At 32.9% G+C, this 20,562-nt stretch overlaps 1 protein-coding gene and 1 long non-coding RNA gene across 2 annotated transcripts; both read right to left on the bottom strand.

Annotated features, from left to right (window-relative positions):
* Window positions 1–6,134: 6,134 nt before the first annotated feature.
* Window positions 6,135–7,179, bottom strand: LOC144344456 (uncharacterized). Its single transcript, XR_013419176.2, has 3 exons — window positions 7,100–7,179; window positions 6,878–6,976; window positions 6,135–6,194 (listed from the first exon to the last, which is right to left on the bottom strand). It is a non-coding gene; the product is annotated as an uncharacterized LOC144344456 (long non-coding RNA).
* LOC102806266 (neural cell adhesion molecule 2-like) lies at window positions 7,170–13,874 on the bottom strand. The gene is made up of 9 exons (XM_085498878.1): window positions 13,802–13,874; window positions 12,537–12,848; window positions 11,422–11,748; window positions 10,481–10,756; window positions 8,821–9,087; window positions 8,331–8,627; window positions 7,878–8,141; window positions 7,325–7,455; window positions 7,170–7,187 (listed from the first exon to the last, which is right to left on the bottom strand). Exons 1-9 carry the CDS (start codon window positions 13,872–13,874, stop codon window positions 7,170–7,172), a joined length of 1,965 nt encoding a protein of 654 aa, XP_085355004.1.
* Between the last annotated feature and the right edge of the window lie 6,688 nt (window positions 13,875–20,562).

The raw sequence follows: 20,562 nt of genomic DNA, 5'->3' as shown, positions 1-20,562 counted from the left end.
TGTAATAGCACACATAACAAGAACACTGATAGTAAACATGGTGATACTTCATTAAACCCGGGTTGGTTTATTGAATTGAACGTTCCGGGTTCATGAACTTTGACCGTCACACAACAACCTGCTTGTAGCGTAGAATATTGGCGATCCGCTCCGGGAGGATTGGCTTTACAGTCAATGTGTGTGTCTGTCTATCTCAATGTTTGTCGTCGTTACGTAATAACTTTTCAGTGATTTTTTGAGTGGGTGATTTTTTTTCATACGTTGCGCACCGTTGCCATGGCAAAAGCCAAATATTTGTTAATACTTTCATACCAAATGTCTCCACACCTCCAGATTTTGATGTTAAAACTTTAGACATGTTTCGCCAGGACAATTTTTTAACTTTACCTAATATTTGTTTATGAATATGAGTTACACATACCTTCTTTTATTCCCTATCCTATCATTCCATGAGGTAAACCACATAAGTACGACACATATATAAATGAGCGTAAATATTTATTTTATATGTGAAGATCTCATAATGAAGATTGTTTATGTTTATATGTCATACTTGAATAGAAACGCATGCGTAAACCTTATACCAACCGCTCAGCAACGATATTTAAATACCGTGGAATGCGCAACAAAATACAGGTCACAGGTCAATTGTGTTTGAAGTAATGACTGACAGCTTAGGTTCATGTCCTCAATACCTTTGATATGCAAATTTGATTCCCACAGTTCAGACACTGTGTGAGCAAAATCGTAACCACTGCAACCATGGTGTATTTGCTGTGTGCATTTTGACCTCAATTCATGGCAACCTTCTTAGTCTGATGGTATTTATAGTTGGCTTGTTGTTTTTTCACAACCGTATAACTAAACGTCTGTAAATCTAACATGCCGGCATTTCACGTTTAACTTGCGTACATAATTATGCGTAGGTTTCACCACTGTTTTAGTTAAACCCATGAAGTTTGATGAACATTAAAATCCGAAATTATGACATACAACACTGATTTGACCAGGTGCTATGTCCAACTTATTAAAAGCTTATGTGTTTATTATTATTTCAGTCATAAATCAATAATTAATAGAATATTTATTTGGAAAATAGAAAGATGTACCATGTCTCATCGCTTTCCCACATATTTCAATTCATTCGAACTGTTCATCATCATCCGTAGTATTACTAAAAAACAGTGATTAAATTAGATTTATGTAAATGTAAGCCGAGTCATGATAATCTGGAATGAAATAAATTAAATAAATAAACGTATTGTGACACGAACACAGGAATATTTACACGGTGTCGCAAATATACGAAAACTAATAAAGTGAATCTGGTCAGCTGATGTTTTGAGTGTACGTTTCTGATGACATAAGTGTGTATAATCTATATAAGTGTTCTTGAAACTCATTAACATATTTTAGTCGGCAAACATTGTGACATACAAATGAGATATATATTCATATATCAGAGGCTACTTGTTTATTCAATTGTTACTGTTCAATGCTTGAAAAAAATAATTGTAAATCTAAATTATTTTTTTGATAATTACTGATATTTCACTCAGTTATAATTCGTTTAAATCTAAAAAAGTATATCGTATATCATCGAAAATTGCGCTTCTATATGAGATCATCTCAATATGTGAAGCGAATACAATAAACGGAAATGAGCGATAACTTCACAATGTGAATGCAATAAATGTTTTTGACTGATTGGGCGAAAGTTATACTATATCAGAGTTTATTAGTCTCTTTGTATTTAACAATTATGTCATTGGCTTGTTTTGTTAAGAGCATTTTTCACGTCAACCATGCGTGTATAAAGTAAAGCTATAAATAAACTTGAAACTCAATAATGATTTGTTTCATTCATTAAAGTGGGAAACTGACCCTAAACTAACAATTGAGTTGACAATGACCTCAATATTTTACTTATTGTATTGTTAACAATCGTGATCCCGCCAGACTATACGAACAATTTAAATTATGTATTTTATTAAAATGATGTCAATATAACAGCATTTCTCCCATAGCATCATTACATGCATTTGATATCGTCACGTGATATTGCGTAATTTACTCTATATGCATTGAAATATGTATGCAGCTTTCGTTCAATCTTTGCTCAGCAGTAAATTAGTAACGTAACTTCAGCTATGTAGTTATCAGGCGTTGATTTAAAATCAATACGAATAACAAAATAATCTTCTTGATTCGAATACAGATTATTCTCCTTAAATTTTTAATACAAACTCAATAATTATATGTCATTTTTTACTAACTGGGTTCGATGTCAACGGATTGCCCATAACTCTCTATTCTGATCACGGTTTGATACACAAATTAAACAAATACTGGATGGCGTATTATGACTAATACAAATGTTTCATTTACGTTGAGATAAAAAATGGAACATAATTTAAGTTCAAATGCATCTGGGTTGATTTATACAACAAAAATCAATTTGACAGTTCTCAATATGACCTGTGATTATATTCGCCATAAGATAAGTGTGTTATTACCATCATATAATCGTATCATATATTAGTGTTGACTAATTTCACGTAGAAAGTACGCATTTAGAATTCACTTAACAAATGCTTTCAACCAATGCAATTGCCATGGATTGGTATTCTACACAATCTCAATTGAATCCATATTACTTGCATAATGCATTCATTTAGATTATTCCCACAATCAGAAAAAAATGTTCTCCTTGTCTACTTTTAAAATCTTCTTGTTTCGAATACAAATTATTATTATACATCTGTCATAACGCTCATCCAAAATGGCATCCTCGCGGTTTGATATGTTGGTAGGCTTATGTTATCAAGTGGCTAAGAAATATAAGCTGTTATCAATAATCTTGTATTGATATTCTTCCTTAAGTTATTTCAATAATAAAAAGAATGTCACATGACCTCATCCCGAATTGTCGAGTGTAGAAGCTATCTCCATGAGTGATGTTCAACATCACATTTTTTTTTACTTTTTCTGTAACCAACAAATGTTTTTTTATTTCTTGACATACAACATCATCAGAATAGGTTAATCCATGCGAGCTGCGTCCTTCACAATCGGCTATTATCGACATTGCATCTTTGAGCAGAAACAAACGTAAATACAAAAAACGATCGATTGATGTAGCAGCAGACAATAAAATATGACATATATCATGTGCAGGTCTACGACTTGACCTAACTTTCACTACATAATCCTACTCACATATAAAAAATGCAGTACTGTGAATTTATTCAAATTGTTACACATTTTATATAGTCTTTGTCTGAGGTGCGTTGTATTAAAACCAACTTTCAAAATGCGAAAATGTGAACCTTTAGACACTAGTGTGTATCTTGGTCTTGTTATTTCTTCACAGATTTGATTATTTAATCCTATCGTGATCGTCTATATCAGCTCAGGAAATAGTGGTATCGAACCCTGAAGTTGCTTTACCACATTGTATACTATATATAACACTTGTTATTGTATTTATTACCATGGAACATTTTAAATCATTTCAGTAGAACATATATCCTAAAATAGTTCAGCACTAGAGCTGACCGGAATCAAAGATCGTGAAGTCTAATCCCCAAAATCAAACATAATTTAAATTGCTGCATTCACTCATGGTCACTTTATTTAATTTTAGAGACTTCCAAATTCGTTTTCAGGATTATGTGGCATAGGATCCGTACACATCCTTTATGATGCGAACATGGATCAGTGAGGTGATTCCAGTAGATCATAGAAAGTGAGAATGCAACCTAAACTCACAAATGATGATATATGCTCAGTGTAAACCGTCAACTCACTATCCTGATAACAGCAATACTACTTCAACCACGAAATTATACGATTATGACTGCCCATAGTCGTGGCATTTCAAATGGGTTATCAATTACTTAGTGCACGATTAAGTTCTGAACCGACTGGGAATTAGCAAACTATATAAATCTATGATAAACAGTATGCCATTCTATTGTGTTTGTGGTACACATGTAAGATGCATATACGTTTTCTAGGTCATGTATTCATGAAGTAGAGACTGGCAACAATGATCCATGTCCTTAATACCTTTGATATATCAATTGAATTCCTCAACGTGTGCTCTAGGTGAGCAAAGTTTCCATTGTTTCCAACATCAAATAATTTGTATTTATATTTCAAATTTGCATACGGGGGTTTTACCCAATATATATATATATATATACAGTCATGGTGTTAGCATGTCTCACCATTTGGACAATTAAATTGGTGTTTAACTGGCAAAAAGCAAGGTGTCACTTCAGTTTAATGATAGAAAAGTCAATACTAGTCTTGTAATTAATGTTTAATTTAAATAGCGTATCGGACATGCTGTAGATGGCGTTAAATTTAACTATCTTCTCAATTTGTCATTATAATTATTATGTTTTTAAAAAATCTAGTAATTTGAATGTTTTAATAACCGTTACTCTCCCAGCCATTTCATCTTGAATGTTCCGGCGAAGCACTCCACTATCACCTTGAAGTATTTCATTTGGACTATGTGTATGTGACAATGCCCTCACAGTTTAGAATCAGTTTAACAACAGCCAATCATATAACTTCTTTCTTCAACACGCTTGGCCAAGCTATCAAAATCTTCGAGGCGGAGCTAAGTCACTAAACGCTCCACGTTGCTATTTAAGACGCGCACCACTCTACCATGTATTTCTATGGACTCTGGGCGAGCTGCTGTGCACTGATCAAAAAGCCGGTGAAAATAGCTAAAATCGAGAAAACAGCACAAACTTAACTTTGAAGAAGTCCAACCAAATTTAAATATGTTGCATATGTAGGGGGTGACAACAACCATCCCAAAATACCGTTTTCTGACAATTTATTGGCCTTTTTTTCACCATGATGGTTGCCAGGCGGTGAAAATGCCTGACCCGAGAATAAAGGGCTAATCTGCACTGGCTCGGAAGGTTGTAAATGATTAGCTAGTTTGAATTTGCATAACAATACTGACAATGAACGTGCATTCAACGCCACAAGTTTTTTTGTTTTTTTAGCCAATCAGAATTCATCTTCCGAGCCAGTGCAGATCAGCCGAGAATAAATGTCGCTGAGCACAGCTAAAGCTGTGTTGGCTTGGATGACGAGGCGACAATATCCATACATCACTCACTGATATTCAGACCAAAGCTATTCAAGCTTTACTTAATAATAGTGGTAATAGTGTTGTCACCACTATTGAGTATTATAGAAGAGTAGGTGTTATACCCCAAAGCTCGTGATATCACTGCAACACATATCGGCAGTAATGAAGCCGAAAACATCAGAAATGCAGAGCTCCGAGTGCTTTCTGGCAGTCTTTGTAACAAAGCTTTCTATTGGTCGGTAAACTTTTTATCGCGCAACCACGTGACGTACACGGTTATGAATGGTATTACCGCACGGTGTTGTAGAGGGAGGAATGTCCGAACGGAACAACACCGTGCAGGCGGACGATGAGCCATTTAAAAATTTAAAAATAGCATTGTATTCGGATGACATGTACACACATGACTAGTATGACGCCCTCTGTGTCCACCATTTAAGATGATAAAGAATAAACAATTTTTAAATTGTGGTTGGAAATTAAGTAAACGAATTCAGATTTTGAGCGGCAGATTAACACATGAATAGTGCGCATAAGGCAAGTCAGGTCAAATGTAGTCAGAGTTGTAGATTTGGAATATTTATTTATATTATAATGTACCAAGTAGCATTTTCATGATCAATATTTTATAAATTTACACAGAGTCAAAGTTCAACCATTTTACTTCAATATCCACAACTTCTGGTATTCATAATTGTTATAGGTTTCTAAATTATTCTTTATCACTATTATATATTATATAAGAAGATAATTCATTACATTGTAAATTTACAAAATGTGTATATACAAAATTGTAATAAAAAAAACAGATAGAAGAAAAAATTCAACGAAGTTAAAACATTGATTTACATGTTTGCAATATAAATCGAGATGTAACTACTGTACAAAGTAAAAACACTTTTTTATGAGTCTTTTGATTTACATGAGATACATACTATAATTTAATATTATTGTCTCGTCATTCAACAGTTACTTTCTCGTAGTGCTGTTAGGAGATGTGATCTTTTGTGCATTATATCTTTTCTTTATGGCAACATCAACTTTCTTGTTAATGTTTCTAGTTGTGAATATTCTGTAAAAAAAGATTGTAAGCAAAGAACATAAATGAGACTTATTATATATACAGAGGTGAAACATAAAAAACGTTTCATATCGAAGTCTGCGAAATCCAAATATACTATTATGTCAAATCAGTGTTATTATTTTGCGATCACCAGTATATGTTTAAATTAACTTAATAACATGAATAAAATAAACTTGATATTAAGGCCAGACTTTTATTATCCCTTGTTTCGCGAACCCGCCGAATATACATGAGCCGAAAATTAAATAAAAATAACATTTTATTTCAGCGTAATTTCTCGCGCCCGCCGACTTGTAAGGGCAAACAATTTCGAAAAAAATATTATTTTTATCTTGAATTCTTTACCGCCCGCCTCATACCAAATCCAAGTTGCATTTTCGTGAGAGTACCGAATTCTCGCGCAGATGAGAAACAATGTTATACATGGAATAAAATTTTATTTCATTTCTTCTCTTCTATCAATGATCTCACTTACAAATTTTTAAGAATCACACAAATCCAATGGAAAAAAAGAATTTTATTTTTTTCTGCCCTCGTCAAAAAAAATGCCTTATGGAAACTCGAGAAACAAGGAATAAAAAAAGTCTGGCCTAATCTGTGAATAAAAATCTTCTCATATATTGATATAATACAATATCACTTCCTGAATGTAAATGAGTTTCAAATCATACCGTGTTGACACCCTTTAGATTTGGTAATTCATATTCTGAAGCAGGTTCCATTGTCTCTGGTGAAAGTGTCGTATAAGTATGGTCAACTGCAACACGTGGCTGTGTGATTTGAAAGGAATATATATAAAATGGAATACATTGAATATGTCTATATTCAATACTATTTGATTCGTGGAAATTACTAGGTTAACACGTGTTTCATTTAATACATTACTATAGTACCTTAGATGACATTGACATCGGTATCTCATATCCAGTCTCACTTCTAATTTCAGAACTCATGGTGTACTCTCTATCTTCTTTTTGGGGTCTGAAACATAGAATAGGATGATAACACATCTTATGCAAATATAAATATAAAGATTAATGCATATGTTACAGTTTGAGCTTATACATGGAATAAGAATGCCGATACTGAGTATTGTTAATACAATTAATTTGCTTTACCTGTGTTGTCGTTTTGTTCGTAACCCGCTTAATCAGGATAAAGCCGATAAAGAAACCAATTACGCCGCCACCAAGTAAGGATACGAGTACACTTATACTAATTGCAGCAGTGTTAGAACATTCTACAGAATCTACAATAATGAATTTATGGAATGATAATTGAAACATGGGACACACATAAGTTAGGCACGAATGTTTAGAGCTAAACGTTCTGAACACGTTGAAATAGTTAAGCTATTAGCTACTTCCTCAACTAGTACGAATTATAAATATATATATCGAGCCCATTGATTCGACTGAATAATTCCCATAGCATGTCCGAATATATGTCACATTAAGCGAATCCTAGGCATAGGTGATTTAAAATGCTAAGGATCTGAAAACAATGAGCTAATTTTGAAGTATATTTGCAGCTTTTTCAAACAACATACAAATACAATTGTTCAACGTCAATCTAGAATAATACGATGATTGTTTGGAAGTGATTTCTCAAAGACAGTGTCTTTCAATAACAAATACGATGTAATATGGTCGTGAAACATTGTTTTCGTACCTGCATTTTGATAGTCATTGTTTTTTATTGCTTTAAAATGATGTCCCTCACATGTATTACCACGTGTACAATACGTAACTCTATATTCCGCGTTGCTATCTTTCACTGTATACTCCACCACATCTCTGTCTAAACAATTCTCCTCTATACTCCAATTGTCATCTCTGTTCAATTTTTCTATTTTCACACATTGATATTTCATATCTTCGTGACGTGACCAGTTTATTATACCAGTCTGGTCATTTAAATTAACTATTGGTTCACCTGTGTTAGTTTGAAAATAAAGTAAATATGTCATTATTATTGAATGAGATTTAAGTATGTATAACGCGGACTCGAATAAATACTTAATATATTTTTCTTGTACAAGGCAGAAAGTATTGCCACTCCAAATTCAGTGTCATATTTTAAATATACATATTATGAGCGCTCTCATGGCATAATTGTACTTACGATAAGTAACAAATACATATGTAGCAGAAAACTGTCCGATTCCATATATGTTGCCTGTCTTTGCTTTTATTTCATAAGCCGTGGACGGCTGTAACTGCATAATCCATATAGTGGTATTCCATGTGCCCATTCCGTCAGATGGCCAAGACTGAAATGACGCTTGTAATTCTGAACGATACTCAAAGTAATGTACTATGTCACTACTTTCTCCTCCATCATACCCAGGTGACAGATATATTGATAAACTATCATAAGAACGGTCATTTAAAGTTATGGCTGTAGGTATTTTTGGCACACCTGTCAACAATAATTACAACATGATTACAATACACCTCGACCAACCAAATCTATGTATGAAATCTGGGAAGTCAAAAAGTATATAGTATCTGACTTTTACTTATCTTGTATAAAATCGTTACATCAGTTTTTTATGTCATAATAATGCTAGGTATATGTACTTTCACAACCAGATATGTAACTTTGCGCTCACCTTCACGATATAATTCTACCTGAAGTGTAACTCTACCAATGTCATTACGTGCAGTAATATTATATAAGCCAAAATGCAATTCCGTGACTTCGTCGATAAATACCGTACTCGTGGAGATTGTATCTATTTTGTCCTTTAGAACTACGTCATCATTTATCCAATCACCAAAAGTCACACGTAATGGGTTTGCATTTACAGATACATTCATTGATATTGATTCACCAGTTTCACAATAGTATTCCGTAGTACCAGTGATCACAGGTGCGTCTGGAATTAAACAATAGTGATTGCGAAAGCAACACTGTTTATTAACATAACATTCGTGAATGTAAGGATAAAAAGCTTGGTTACTTCTCTTCTTGTCGTTGCTCTTGGCAACTGTAGCTGATGCACTATCTGATTGTCCTATACCATTACTAGCATAACATCTATATATACCATCATCTTCTTTTACAATATTACTAACACTAAATAACCCTCAATACACTACACATACATCAGTACTTGCAATATACAGTAACTGTAGCTGATGCAATATCTGATTGTCGTATACCATTACTAGTATAACATGTATACATACCATCATCTTCTTTTACAATATTACTAACACTAAATAACTCTCAATCCACTACACATACAACAGTACTTACAATATACAGTAACTGTAGCTGATGTACTATCTGGTTGTCCTATACCATTACTATCATAACATGTATATATACCATCATCTTCTCCTACAATATTACTAACACTAAATAACTCTCAATACACTACACATACATCAGTACTTACAATATACGGTGACTTTAGCTGATGCACTATCTGGTTGTCCTGCACCATTACTAGCATAACATGTATATATACCATCATCTTCTTTTACAATATTACAAACACTAAATAACTCTCAATACACTACACATACAACAGTACTTACAATATGCAGTAACTGTAGCTGATGCATTATCTGGTTGTCCTATACTATTACTAGCATAACATGTATATATATCATCATCTTCTCTTACAATATTACTAACACTAAATAACTCTCAATACACTACACATACATCAGTACTTGCAATATACAGTAACTGTAGCTGATGCACTATCTGGTTGTCCTACACCATTACTAGCATAACATGTATATATATATATACCATCATCTTCTTTTACAATATTACTAACACTAAATAACTCTCAATACACTACACATACATCAGTACTTACAATATACAGTAACTGTAGCTGATGCACTATCTGGTTGTCCTATACCATTACTAACATAACATGTATATATACCATCATCTTCTTTTACAATGTTACTAACACTAAATAACTTTCAATACACTACACATACATCAGTACTTGCAATATACAATAACTGTAGCTGATGCACTATCTGGTTGTCCTACACCATTACTAGCATAGCATGTATTTATATACCATCATCTTCTTTTACAATATTAGTAACTCTAAATAACTCCCAATACACTACACATACAACAGTACTTACAATATACAGTAACTGTAGCTGATGCATTATCTGGTTGTCCTATGCCATTACTAGCATAACATGTATATATATATATATACCATCATCTTCTTTTACAATATTACTAACACTAAATAACCCTCAATACACTACACATACATCAGTACTTACAATATACAGTAACTGTAGCTGATGCACTATCTGGTTGTCCTACACCATTACTAGCATAACATGTATATACACCGTCATCTTCTCTTACAATATTATTAATTGTCAATGATCCATCATTCAGAATGTATCTACCGCTTATTTTGATGTCCCTGTTGGCCTTTCGCCACGTATATGTAACAATATCTGGTATCCCGGTAGCTTCACAATACAACGTTATTGTACTGGATTGTTCTGTCACGATTGCCTCAGACGGAAATGTGAATATGTAAGCTGAAACTAAGGGTTATTTAACAAGCGTTGGCAGATAAGTACTGTTAGTCGAAAATGAAATGAATCGAGACGACATGTTTCAATAATATGTGCTGATAATTAATTATAAATTATTTATAGCTAGTTTATTGCTAGCTCGTAATGTTTTTACGATAATCAATAGTCGGTACAAACAGGTAATCCCCACCCACTTCACCTACTTAATTATTATTATTAGGAATCATCTTTGTTTGTTTTGGCACATTTAACACAAAATGCAATTTGAAATAGCTTCAACACTCTTTGTTCGACTTTTTTAAATATGAAAAATATTAATTACCTTGTTTTTCTTCTCAGAAAATGTTCCATATTTCGTAACAACAGTACAAAAAAAACGTAAAACGTACGCAAATTTGAAATTTGAACATACAGACAATTTATTTGAATTTCTGGTTGTATCAAAAACTGCCATTCACCAAACAATTAAATACTGGTGTTTGGGTTATGTAATGGGACAAATTTAAAATTAAATTAATTCATAATCCGTTAGTTCATTTAAAAAGTATTTTTCAAAATTTGTATCTTAGCTGTGTAAATAATTGTAAATAGAATTTGCAATTTTTGAGGAAAAGTTTTTGTTCAGTACATTCAGTACATCAATGTACATTTCCGCATAAATAAACAATGCTCACCATAGACATCAAGTACAATATAAGATTCTTTATATGGATCTGTGACGTCATTGCCAGCTCTACATTTTAACTGCTCATTATGATTGCTCCGTTCAGGTGTAAATGTCAATGACCTTATTGTTGTTTTCAATTTCCCATTGGTGGTTGTAGTGGGTGCGTTCGCATTCATTAGAGTACTCCCTAAATACCATGTTATAGTTGATTCAGGTCTTGATTCACCAGCAGTACATGTAAATGTATAGGATTCGCCAGATGTAACAATAACAGTAGAACCAGTAAGATAGTCATTCGTAGTGTCTGAGATAAGAGGATTGTCCAGCACAGGAACTATAGTGAAATATTTATTTTATGTAAGTATCATATACTTAAAGTTTTATAAATTATTGACAGTCTATTTTGTGAATATCATTTCATGATATTACAGACCAGTGTAACATATAGAAGAAAGTTTTCCACCTTATTACAAAAGGCAATATCAAGTTTATCGGTTGTGTACATGTTGTTGTTTTTCGAATACATACATCTGTATTAACATAATATCAAAAATATACAGACGGTAAACAAATTGAATACTTATTTAGCAATTATTGCTGTATATGTAATCACTTGCGAATATATTTATGTATGAAACTATACCTAATAGTTGGTGATAATTATGTTATCATGTTATGCTATAGTGAGATAATGTTTACGTGACATTTCGAGCATTTAGGCAATAGTTGTGAAGGGAAAATGGAGATCTTATCTCTACATCAAATAGTCTTCGCCGCGAGTCAAATTCAGTAAATTGACAGGGATAAAAACAATAATACGGAAACAGCTTATGGTGGTATATAAATGTATTTAGATATACTTTATTTTATGAAGTTATTTCCTTCAAGAGTATATGTTTGAAGTTGTGATTTGAAGATGACCAGAAAGTGACGTACAATGTTATATCTCGTGAAAACAATCAAACCAATTATAAAAGGTGCGATATCCGAGGTATGATTTCGAAAATATCACGTACAATTAGCATAAAACATGTTATAAAATACAACAGACATATAAACGCTAAAAAATATTCCGATATTAAATTGCGAGTTGTGGTTCAATAAACCTTAGCTTAAAGTTACCTTTTACATATAACTTGACATGTGTCATCACTGGTGACCTTTCATCGGTATTACTAGCTTTACACTGTAGTTGTTTATCATCATCATTGTCTAAGTTTGGTGTAAATGTAAACACACTTGTTGTATCACGTAGTTTCCCGTCATTCTCTACACTTAGTGTGCCCTGATATAATTGTGTTCCTATAAACCAGTCTATATCAGCTGATGGTTTGGTGCCTATAACACTACATGTAAATGCAGACACTGACCCTTCTACTACATATGCTGTATTACCATTTGAATGCCCCACAATATTGACGGATCTCACAGGCACTGAAATAAATTACACATGTTTTTGTGATACTATGATGTCCAAACTGTAGAATATTTGGTATAAGAGCTAAGGCCTTTGGACTACCCATCAAAGGCCAAACCATTTTATGATAAGTAAACATCTGAATATATTGCTAATAAAAGTATTTCTTGGGTATCAAAATATATGCCTGTTTTGACATGTTTGGACCGCCTGTAAAATGTAAAAAAATGGTTTAAAATTAAAATTATATATATTCTATTATATAGTACACAACGTTAAGTTAATATGCATATGTATAAGTAATTGTTTACTATTATAACATATTATAGTTCTATTTTACAGTATATTACAGTAACGACAATCATAGTATTGTTTGATAGATATTAACGCTAGCCTCTCATACGAAAGTATTTCTTGCCTCATAATACTGGCCGCAAATGTTATGACATCAGAAATTGGTTGAATACCACTTTTGAATGTGTTCTTCAAAATATGTCTATTTTGTTTTTTACTCGAAATGTTTGTTTCTTGGTGCACAAGTTTTTCCGATACCACTAATAATAATAATAATAATAATAATAATATGAGGTTATTACGAGAATACCTCAAAGTATGCACTAAGACAGTACAGCTGGAATATGGACCGACGCGCAGCAGAGGTCGGTACGCGGCGTACTGTCTGAGTATGTATCATTATACATCTTTTCCTTCCAAGGATACATCATGGGAATGCCGAAATCCAACAAAAGCAAACTTTTTTGTGTGGTCTGGACCTATTTACCTTATCTTCCATATTGTCCTAAATAAAATAATACACAACTAGAGGAAGTAATTAAAATGATAAACTATATACAAATGTGATCTAAAATTGAATGTGGTTAAAATGTATTAAATAATTTCGTTAAATGTCTTTGTTTAAAAATATTCATTCTATCCGATTTGCCTAATTTCCAGCTCTGATTCCACACACCTGCTCCCGCAATATCTTTAGTATATGTGAACACATATAGAGGTGCTAAATTATTAAGCGACTTAGAAACCATAGTTGCTTTCCGAAAATCTACAAAATCTTACACTGTTAACCAAGGAAGAGATCTAAAAAGAACTTTATGTTAGTCTCTTCCTAAAAATCAATAATCAGGCGAACTGCAAGTTATTTTAACCGTAATAATTTTGATATACTTGAAGACAAGCCGCAAAATCCGTACAAATATGAAACATGGGGTCAAATAAAAGTGTTGTAATATGTAATACTAGTAGGAAACGACAAATATTTATTGATGTGCCAAAGTAGCTCAATATTAGTAATTAGCACTAGACTTTCTGCAACATTTCCTAATTTGATCCTTCCAACTATGATTTGTGTTCACAATAACACCAAGAAACATTGCAGATGCTGTGTTCTTGACTGGTTTCCCCTTAATTGTGACATTGAGATCTCGACGAGAAGAAGATAAATCTCTCAACATCTGGGAGGTTGTAATCAACATAGATTTAGTTTTGTCAGTGTTTATAACCATTTTGTTTTTATCACACCACCATGATATCATATTGAAATCTTCAGTAAGCTTACAATTCATCTCAGATACAGTTTTGGACTGTGTAGTCGACCGCATACATATAAATTTCTGTGTGACGAACTTCAAGTGACAGGTCATTATTTTAAACTGAATAGGAAATAATAAAAGACCTAGAATGAACGCCTAAAGGGCCAAGTAGTCACAGTTCTATTTTAAGAATGGGCAACCTTGACATTTGCAAACTAGTATCTATCTGCTAAGTATGATGTGAGGAAAGTAATAGCTTTGACATCATATTGATATAATGATAATTTTTGACAACTTTTCTCAAACATTTAGACTCTGTTGTCGTTGTAGTCATCTACGAATTCTGCAATGCATATAATTTTAACTTTTAACTTTAATCATTGACATGTACGTAAATTTCTATTTTATAGTCATAAATTGTGTCATGTGTCATAATAAATAATGTTTTAGCTCTATAGATGAACATAGGGGTTATATTTATACAGATATTCATAAAATATCTACATCTATGTAGAAATCTAATATATCTATACATTTTCTATAAAGCTTTATAAAGTCCCTGTGAAACACCTCAGAGGAATCTTATATAATCTTATAAACTTTTATAATTTGTTTATAAAAATATAGAATAGCTAAAAAATAAATCTTATAAGAGTCATAATATAATGGTCCAAAAACTTCACAAAATCGTATATAAGATGTCCTATACATTTTCTATATGATTCGAATATATATAAAAACAAATTATAGAAATCTTGAAGAAACTTATTCAAATTTCTATTGGTATAAGCTACGTGTTGTTACCCGGAACTGTTAGTGCAGCATAATATCCTAACACAGTTCTTGGAGTCTCCAATGTAGTACAAGATATGTGTTCTTACCTGTTATGCCCAGTACAGCATAATGTCCTGGTACAGTTCCCGGAGACTCTAAGGTGGAGCCACAATTGTATGTTCCTTCGTCTTCAACATTAACATTTGGAATCTTCAAATCGAAATGATTTGTCCTTGATGTGATAATAGTCCAACCATCATGTATAACATCGTCATAATCAGAGCTGTAGGACCAACTACCTGTATCGTCTATTGTAAATAAGCGTAGTGGTGGTTCAGTAACTACTGACCATGCGCCAGCATATGGTGAGACAATATCAGTGATAATACAATCTAGTGTAGCGTCTTCGCCATCTACAACCGTAGTATCTGACGGTCCCACAATTTGGATAGTAATACCTGGGAAAGCATATAGACATAAAACATTCAATTCAATTATTCGTGTAATTCAATATTGAAATACAATTTGGAACTAACCGTGGCCTGGTCGATGTGGCTTCCATGCAACAAGGCAGTGTATAGACGTTTGTTTCAACCGTATATACGCATTTACAACACGCAATTGTTATACATTCACGGATTATACACAGCACGCATTATTAGATTATACTCTATCTATCATTTAAACAAAATAACTAGTTCGGGTGTAATTTGTATGAATATATTTAGTGCGATATTGATATTCTCTCATTATTCCGCCACATCGTATCAATCACAGATCTAAGCTAACGGACGTGTGAATTCAGATTCAGTCACTTTGAAAAAGAAAACAACGGCATGCAAAAATGTTTCTCCGGCGAGTGGTTCGCAAACCTACGCTTTCAAATTTATAATTTTATATTTACTAATCAATACCTGCTTGTATCACTCTCTACTGAAAGTTATTTAATATATAAAATATTCAGCGAGCAATGTAAGTAAAAATTTTAAATTAAATAATGTATTATATATTTGCTGTCTGCCCTCGAGCTGGTATTCGTGGCCACAACATCGACGACGCTCTCCCTTTCGATTTTGACATCAGAAATATTATGAGCGTGATAACCATCGCTTTCGTTTGAAATAAATCGTGTTGGTGCGTCTTCTTCCTACACTGAAATTAACGAAATAACCATCTCCCGCCATCGTATGGTGCAGTTTGTTTACAAAATAACTATACAATTACACAATCATGTACCCATGTCGTTACCACCCGTTACATGCTTTTATTTATCACAAAAATCAAATTGAACAGGCAGGCATACTAAAAATAAAATAATGTATACTTACTGTCTGCAGTTTGTTTACAAAACATCTTGAAATTAATAATTTGTATTTACATAACATTTTGACAGGCAAATCTTTTCAAACTAAAGATAATTTAGTGCACCAATGTACATAATATCGCCAATACGTATATGGTGTAGTTTCCTGTCAACACATAGGACAGAATAAATGGTAGCCATATTGAAATTACAAATCAATTATTCAAATATATATATATATATATATATATAATTTGTTAATCCCGCATCGTTACTGCTGATCACAACTAAACAACTCAATGTCATTTCGCAACAAATAGGCATTCAGCAATACTAAAAAATACCGAAATAGACAAATTATACAAATATGTACCCGCATACACAGGCATCTCTAAAATCCCAATAGTCACCATCCATGGTACTAGTATGTGTAACACACCTTTTTTTGTGACCTTAGTATTTTTAGAACATGAATCATCGTATGGGATAATTCTTCAAAAGTATACAGATATGAGAAATCGCTAAATAAACAAAGGATATAATATTTATTTTTCAAATTGAGGGTTTTAAATTCACCTTCACGTGATTTATTGTAGAGGGCGCTGTCACCTTTACCAAGTGACATGTCGTTTTTTTTTTGTTCAACTCACTAAGAAATGTTTGCTTTTGTTCGATTATTACAGCTCATTAACATATACTGACGTATTGTTATTCGATTATCAGTTTATTAACATATGCTGACGTAATGCAGACATTATTCAAAACAATATTTTGAACTCTCCAGACTCGCACAAGAACGAAGTTTAAATCAATCCTGACCTGTCCATACAAACATATAACACAGTACGGCGGCATTATATTATCTTGTTACTTGTTAGACCATCTTTACAATAGCAATTGCTTGATTAGAGTAATCCTGGTCCACGAAATAGTACAGCAATGTACAATCTAAATCGTTGTTTAGTTTGAACATGCAATCAAAAACTACAAACAATACATTTATTCACAGTATTTAGGTCACCAAGTCTCTGGGCTATACACAAGTAAAGGAACAGTTACTGGTTAAACTCTGATAACATGGTTATTGTATCAAAGTTAAATGTTTATAATCAAGTCACCATGTATGATCCATAATAACTGTGTTAATAGTCAATGATATTACGACTTACCAGTGGAAATAAGTGAAATATTAACGACAACACTGAACCAGGACGCGGTATGCGATAGTACAGGCATTGTTGTATCCTATTTCCTGGTTCATGACCTCGTACTGGTATTGAGCCGTGTAGCTGGGAAACAGTTGATAGACGTACTTAATGTCGTGATTACTGACCACTTCATTCGATAGTATAGATCATTATATATAATGCTCTTTAAAAATGTTCAGGGAGCATAGTTTCTGTTATATTATTAATAACTGATTAGCTTTTATTAAAGCCAGAATTTATATCAATATTTGGGTACACAAATGATGTAATTCTGCAAATCGCTTGATATTCGTTCGATATTTTAATGTAAAATTGAAATTTATATTCAAAATTATGGATAAAATTAGTAATTGTTGTGTCAAAAAGGTAATTATGTCATTTATTCATATCATATACCAAGATGAATCATATCGCTTCCTCGCAATCTGAAGTCAATGCGAACTGTCTATCATACGTCCACAGTAATACTAAAACAATTGAATTGACATTGATTTAGTAGCTAATTATATTGATAACAAACGTGATCCTGCAAGACTGTACGAGCAATTTATATTATTATGATGTCCATATAACAGTATTTGCAACAATTTGAACTAGTCACGTTGCATTGCGTGATTCACACTGTATGAATTAAAATTTGTCGATCTTGTGTATTCGGGATTGTGTACAGCTTGTGTAAGACCTTTGTACAGCAGTAAATTTGTAACACCTCTTCAGCTATGTAGTTATCAGGCGTTGGTTTAAAATAAATACGAATAACAAACTAATCGTCTTGATACATAGTCAAACTCGATATTTTGATTAAAGTTTTTAATAAATGAGACAAATGCCAACGGATGTCCCATTACTTTCTATTCTGATCACAATTTGATAACGTGAAATCGTTTATACAATGACAATAAAATATCAGAAGTACTTATTATGATTAATACAAACGTTTTCTTTACGTTGAGATAAACAATGGAAAATAATAAAAATGTTTAAGCGTATCTGGATTGATTCATACAACTAAAATATATTCGACAGTTTTCAGTATGACCTGTGATTATATTCGCAATACGATAAGTATCATTACTATCATATACGTGTATCATATATTAATGCTGACTAATATGTAGATTTAATGCATGAAGTATGCATTTAGAATTTATTTAATACATGCTGTCATCCAATGCAATTGCCACTTATTGGTATTCTACACAATCTCAATTAAAACCATATTACTTGCGTAATACATTCATTCAGATTACATCCACAGTCACAACACATTATTATCCTTATCTACTTTTAAAATGAGTTGTTCATTTTTTATGGCCAGCTGATCACGATGTTAAACACGAAGACATCACAGTTTAAAGATGTAGTAGACTTTCGTTGGTCAAAACAGAAAAAAGCTTCCAAAAATAATAATAATGATTAATGACTAACAATTTTTACATGTTATTGTAGCCCTTGCAACACTCTGTTCAAAAATTATGATAACACTAATGTCAAAATTAATTACGTCACGTGAACAAAATAAACCAAATCGATTTTCTGCTATTTTCCTGCTACTAGAAAACGAAAAAAGTTAGCCAACACATTTTTATGAGAAAAGGAAGACTGCAATGTTCTCAACAATAATTCTGTAATAAATTAGAGTGTTCTGTTTTCACGGGTCAATTAGTAATAAAATATTACTGATACTTGAAAAATATTTTAGATTTTGATTTCAATTCATCTTGTGTTCAATCTCTGAAAATATCAATAAAATCGGACAAGAACTGTTTGCGTAAAACGTCATCAGAGCAGAACTACATAATGAGATGCGAGTACTCGTAAAGCTACGATTTACTAAATACCGGCGATGAAACTTTTGTTGTTGAATATCAATTAAATAATCATAATTAAAGTAAAAAAGTGCCTACTATTTGCTGACTGAATCCGCTTGGAAACAAGTCAGTCAAGCTTGCCGACAGCGCTGTCGTGAATTACAGGTCCTCGTTTTTGCTCTATAACTTGTTACAATCGGAGTTACGTTTAGTTCAGTTTTGTCGACTTGCAGTACGATTGTTATACAATTATTACCAGCACAAAACAGTTTTCATTTCCAAGAGCTAAGAATTTACGTGTAACTGCTTTTTCTACGAACCACCGATGCGTCACTCAAATTTGAAAGTCAGTCTGCCGTCCCACATTACACAATGGACCTGATTAGTCTACTTTTGACTACCACGTATTCTTAGCCAATCCGCGTGCATGTGTCACGTTCAAAGGACCGCATGTGCACCGGAGACTAAAGTGAGATTCCCAGCCATAACGAGATTCTTTATGGATATTTATTTTTCCAGTTTTACACCGAGAACATTTACAGTGGTCAGCCAGATTCGAAATCAATTTATCCAGGTCGACGAGCCTCGTGTTATTCGCTTCACCGCAAGCGTTGCCAGATACTGCAGATTTCGCTGGCGATATATTTTTTTTTTTTAATTTTTGACATCACGGTGTTGTCTTCAGTCACCAGTGCGGTGGAGCAGATGTCACTTGGGTTTCACTCGACTTGCCTGTTGTCGACTCGTCCGACTTTGTTTTGTAAATGGATTGTGTTTCGTAGTAAAAAATACGGTTTCCGCTATTCAGAAACTTGCAGGTTTCGCTTGTCATTGGAACACTCTTTTTCCGATTTTTTTCCCGTGCCATTTTTCAAAATAAACTTGGTCAATACAAAATAAATGAACAGTAATATATAGTAGAGAAAAGCGATGCGTTGAACTATCAGTAACGAGTGAGAGTATCCGGTCATTTGACCGCGATGTTTATTTGCGGGATTAAGCTAATTACAAATGTTATTGTTTAGGCCCAGAGGAGCTTAGTCGAAGTGCACATTCCCGGGATTTACGTTACTTGTAAATATTTTTTT

This window comes from Saccoglossus kowalevskii, chromosome 5, assembly GCF_978046115.1.
Source record: "Saccoglossus kowalevskii chromosome 5, keSacKowa6.1, whole genome shotgun sequence".
Classification (NCBI taxonomy): domain Eukaryota; kingdom Metazoa; phylum Hemichordata; class Enteropneusta; family Harrimaniidae; genus Saccoglossus; species Saccoglossus kowalevskii.
Note: the sequence above shows the minus strand (reverse complement) of the source record. Positions and strands in the feature narration are given on the sequence as shown.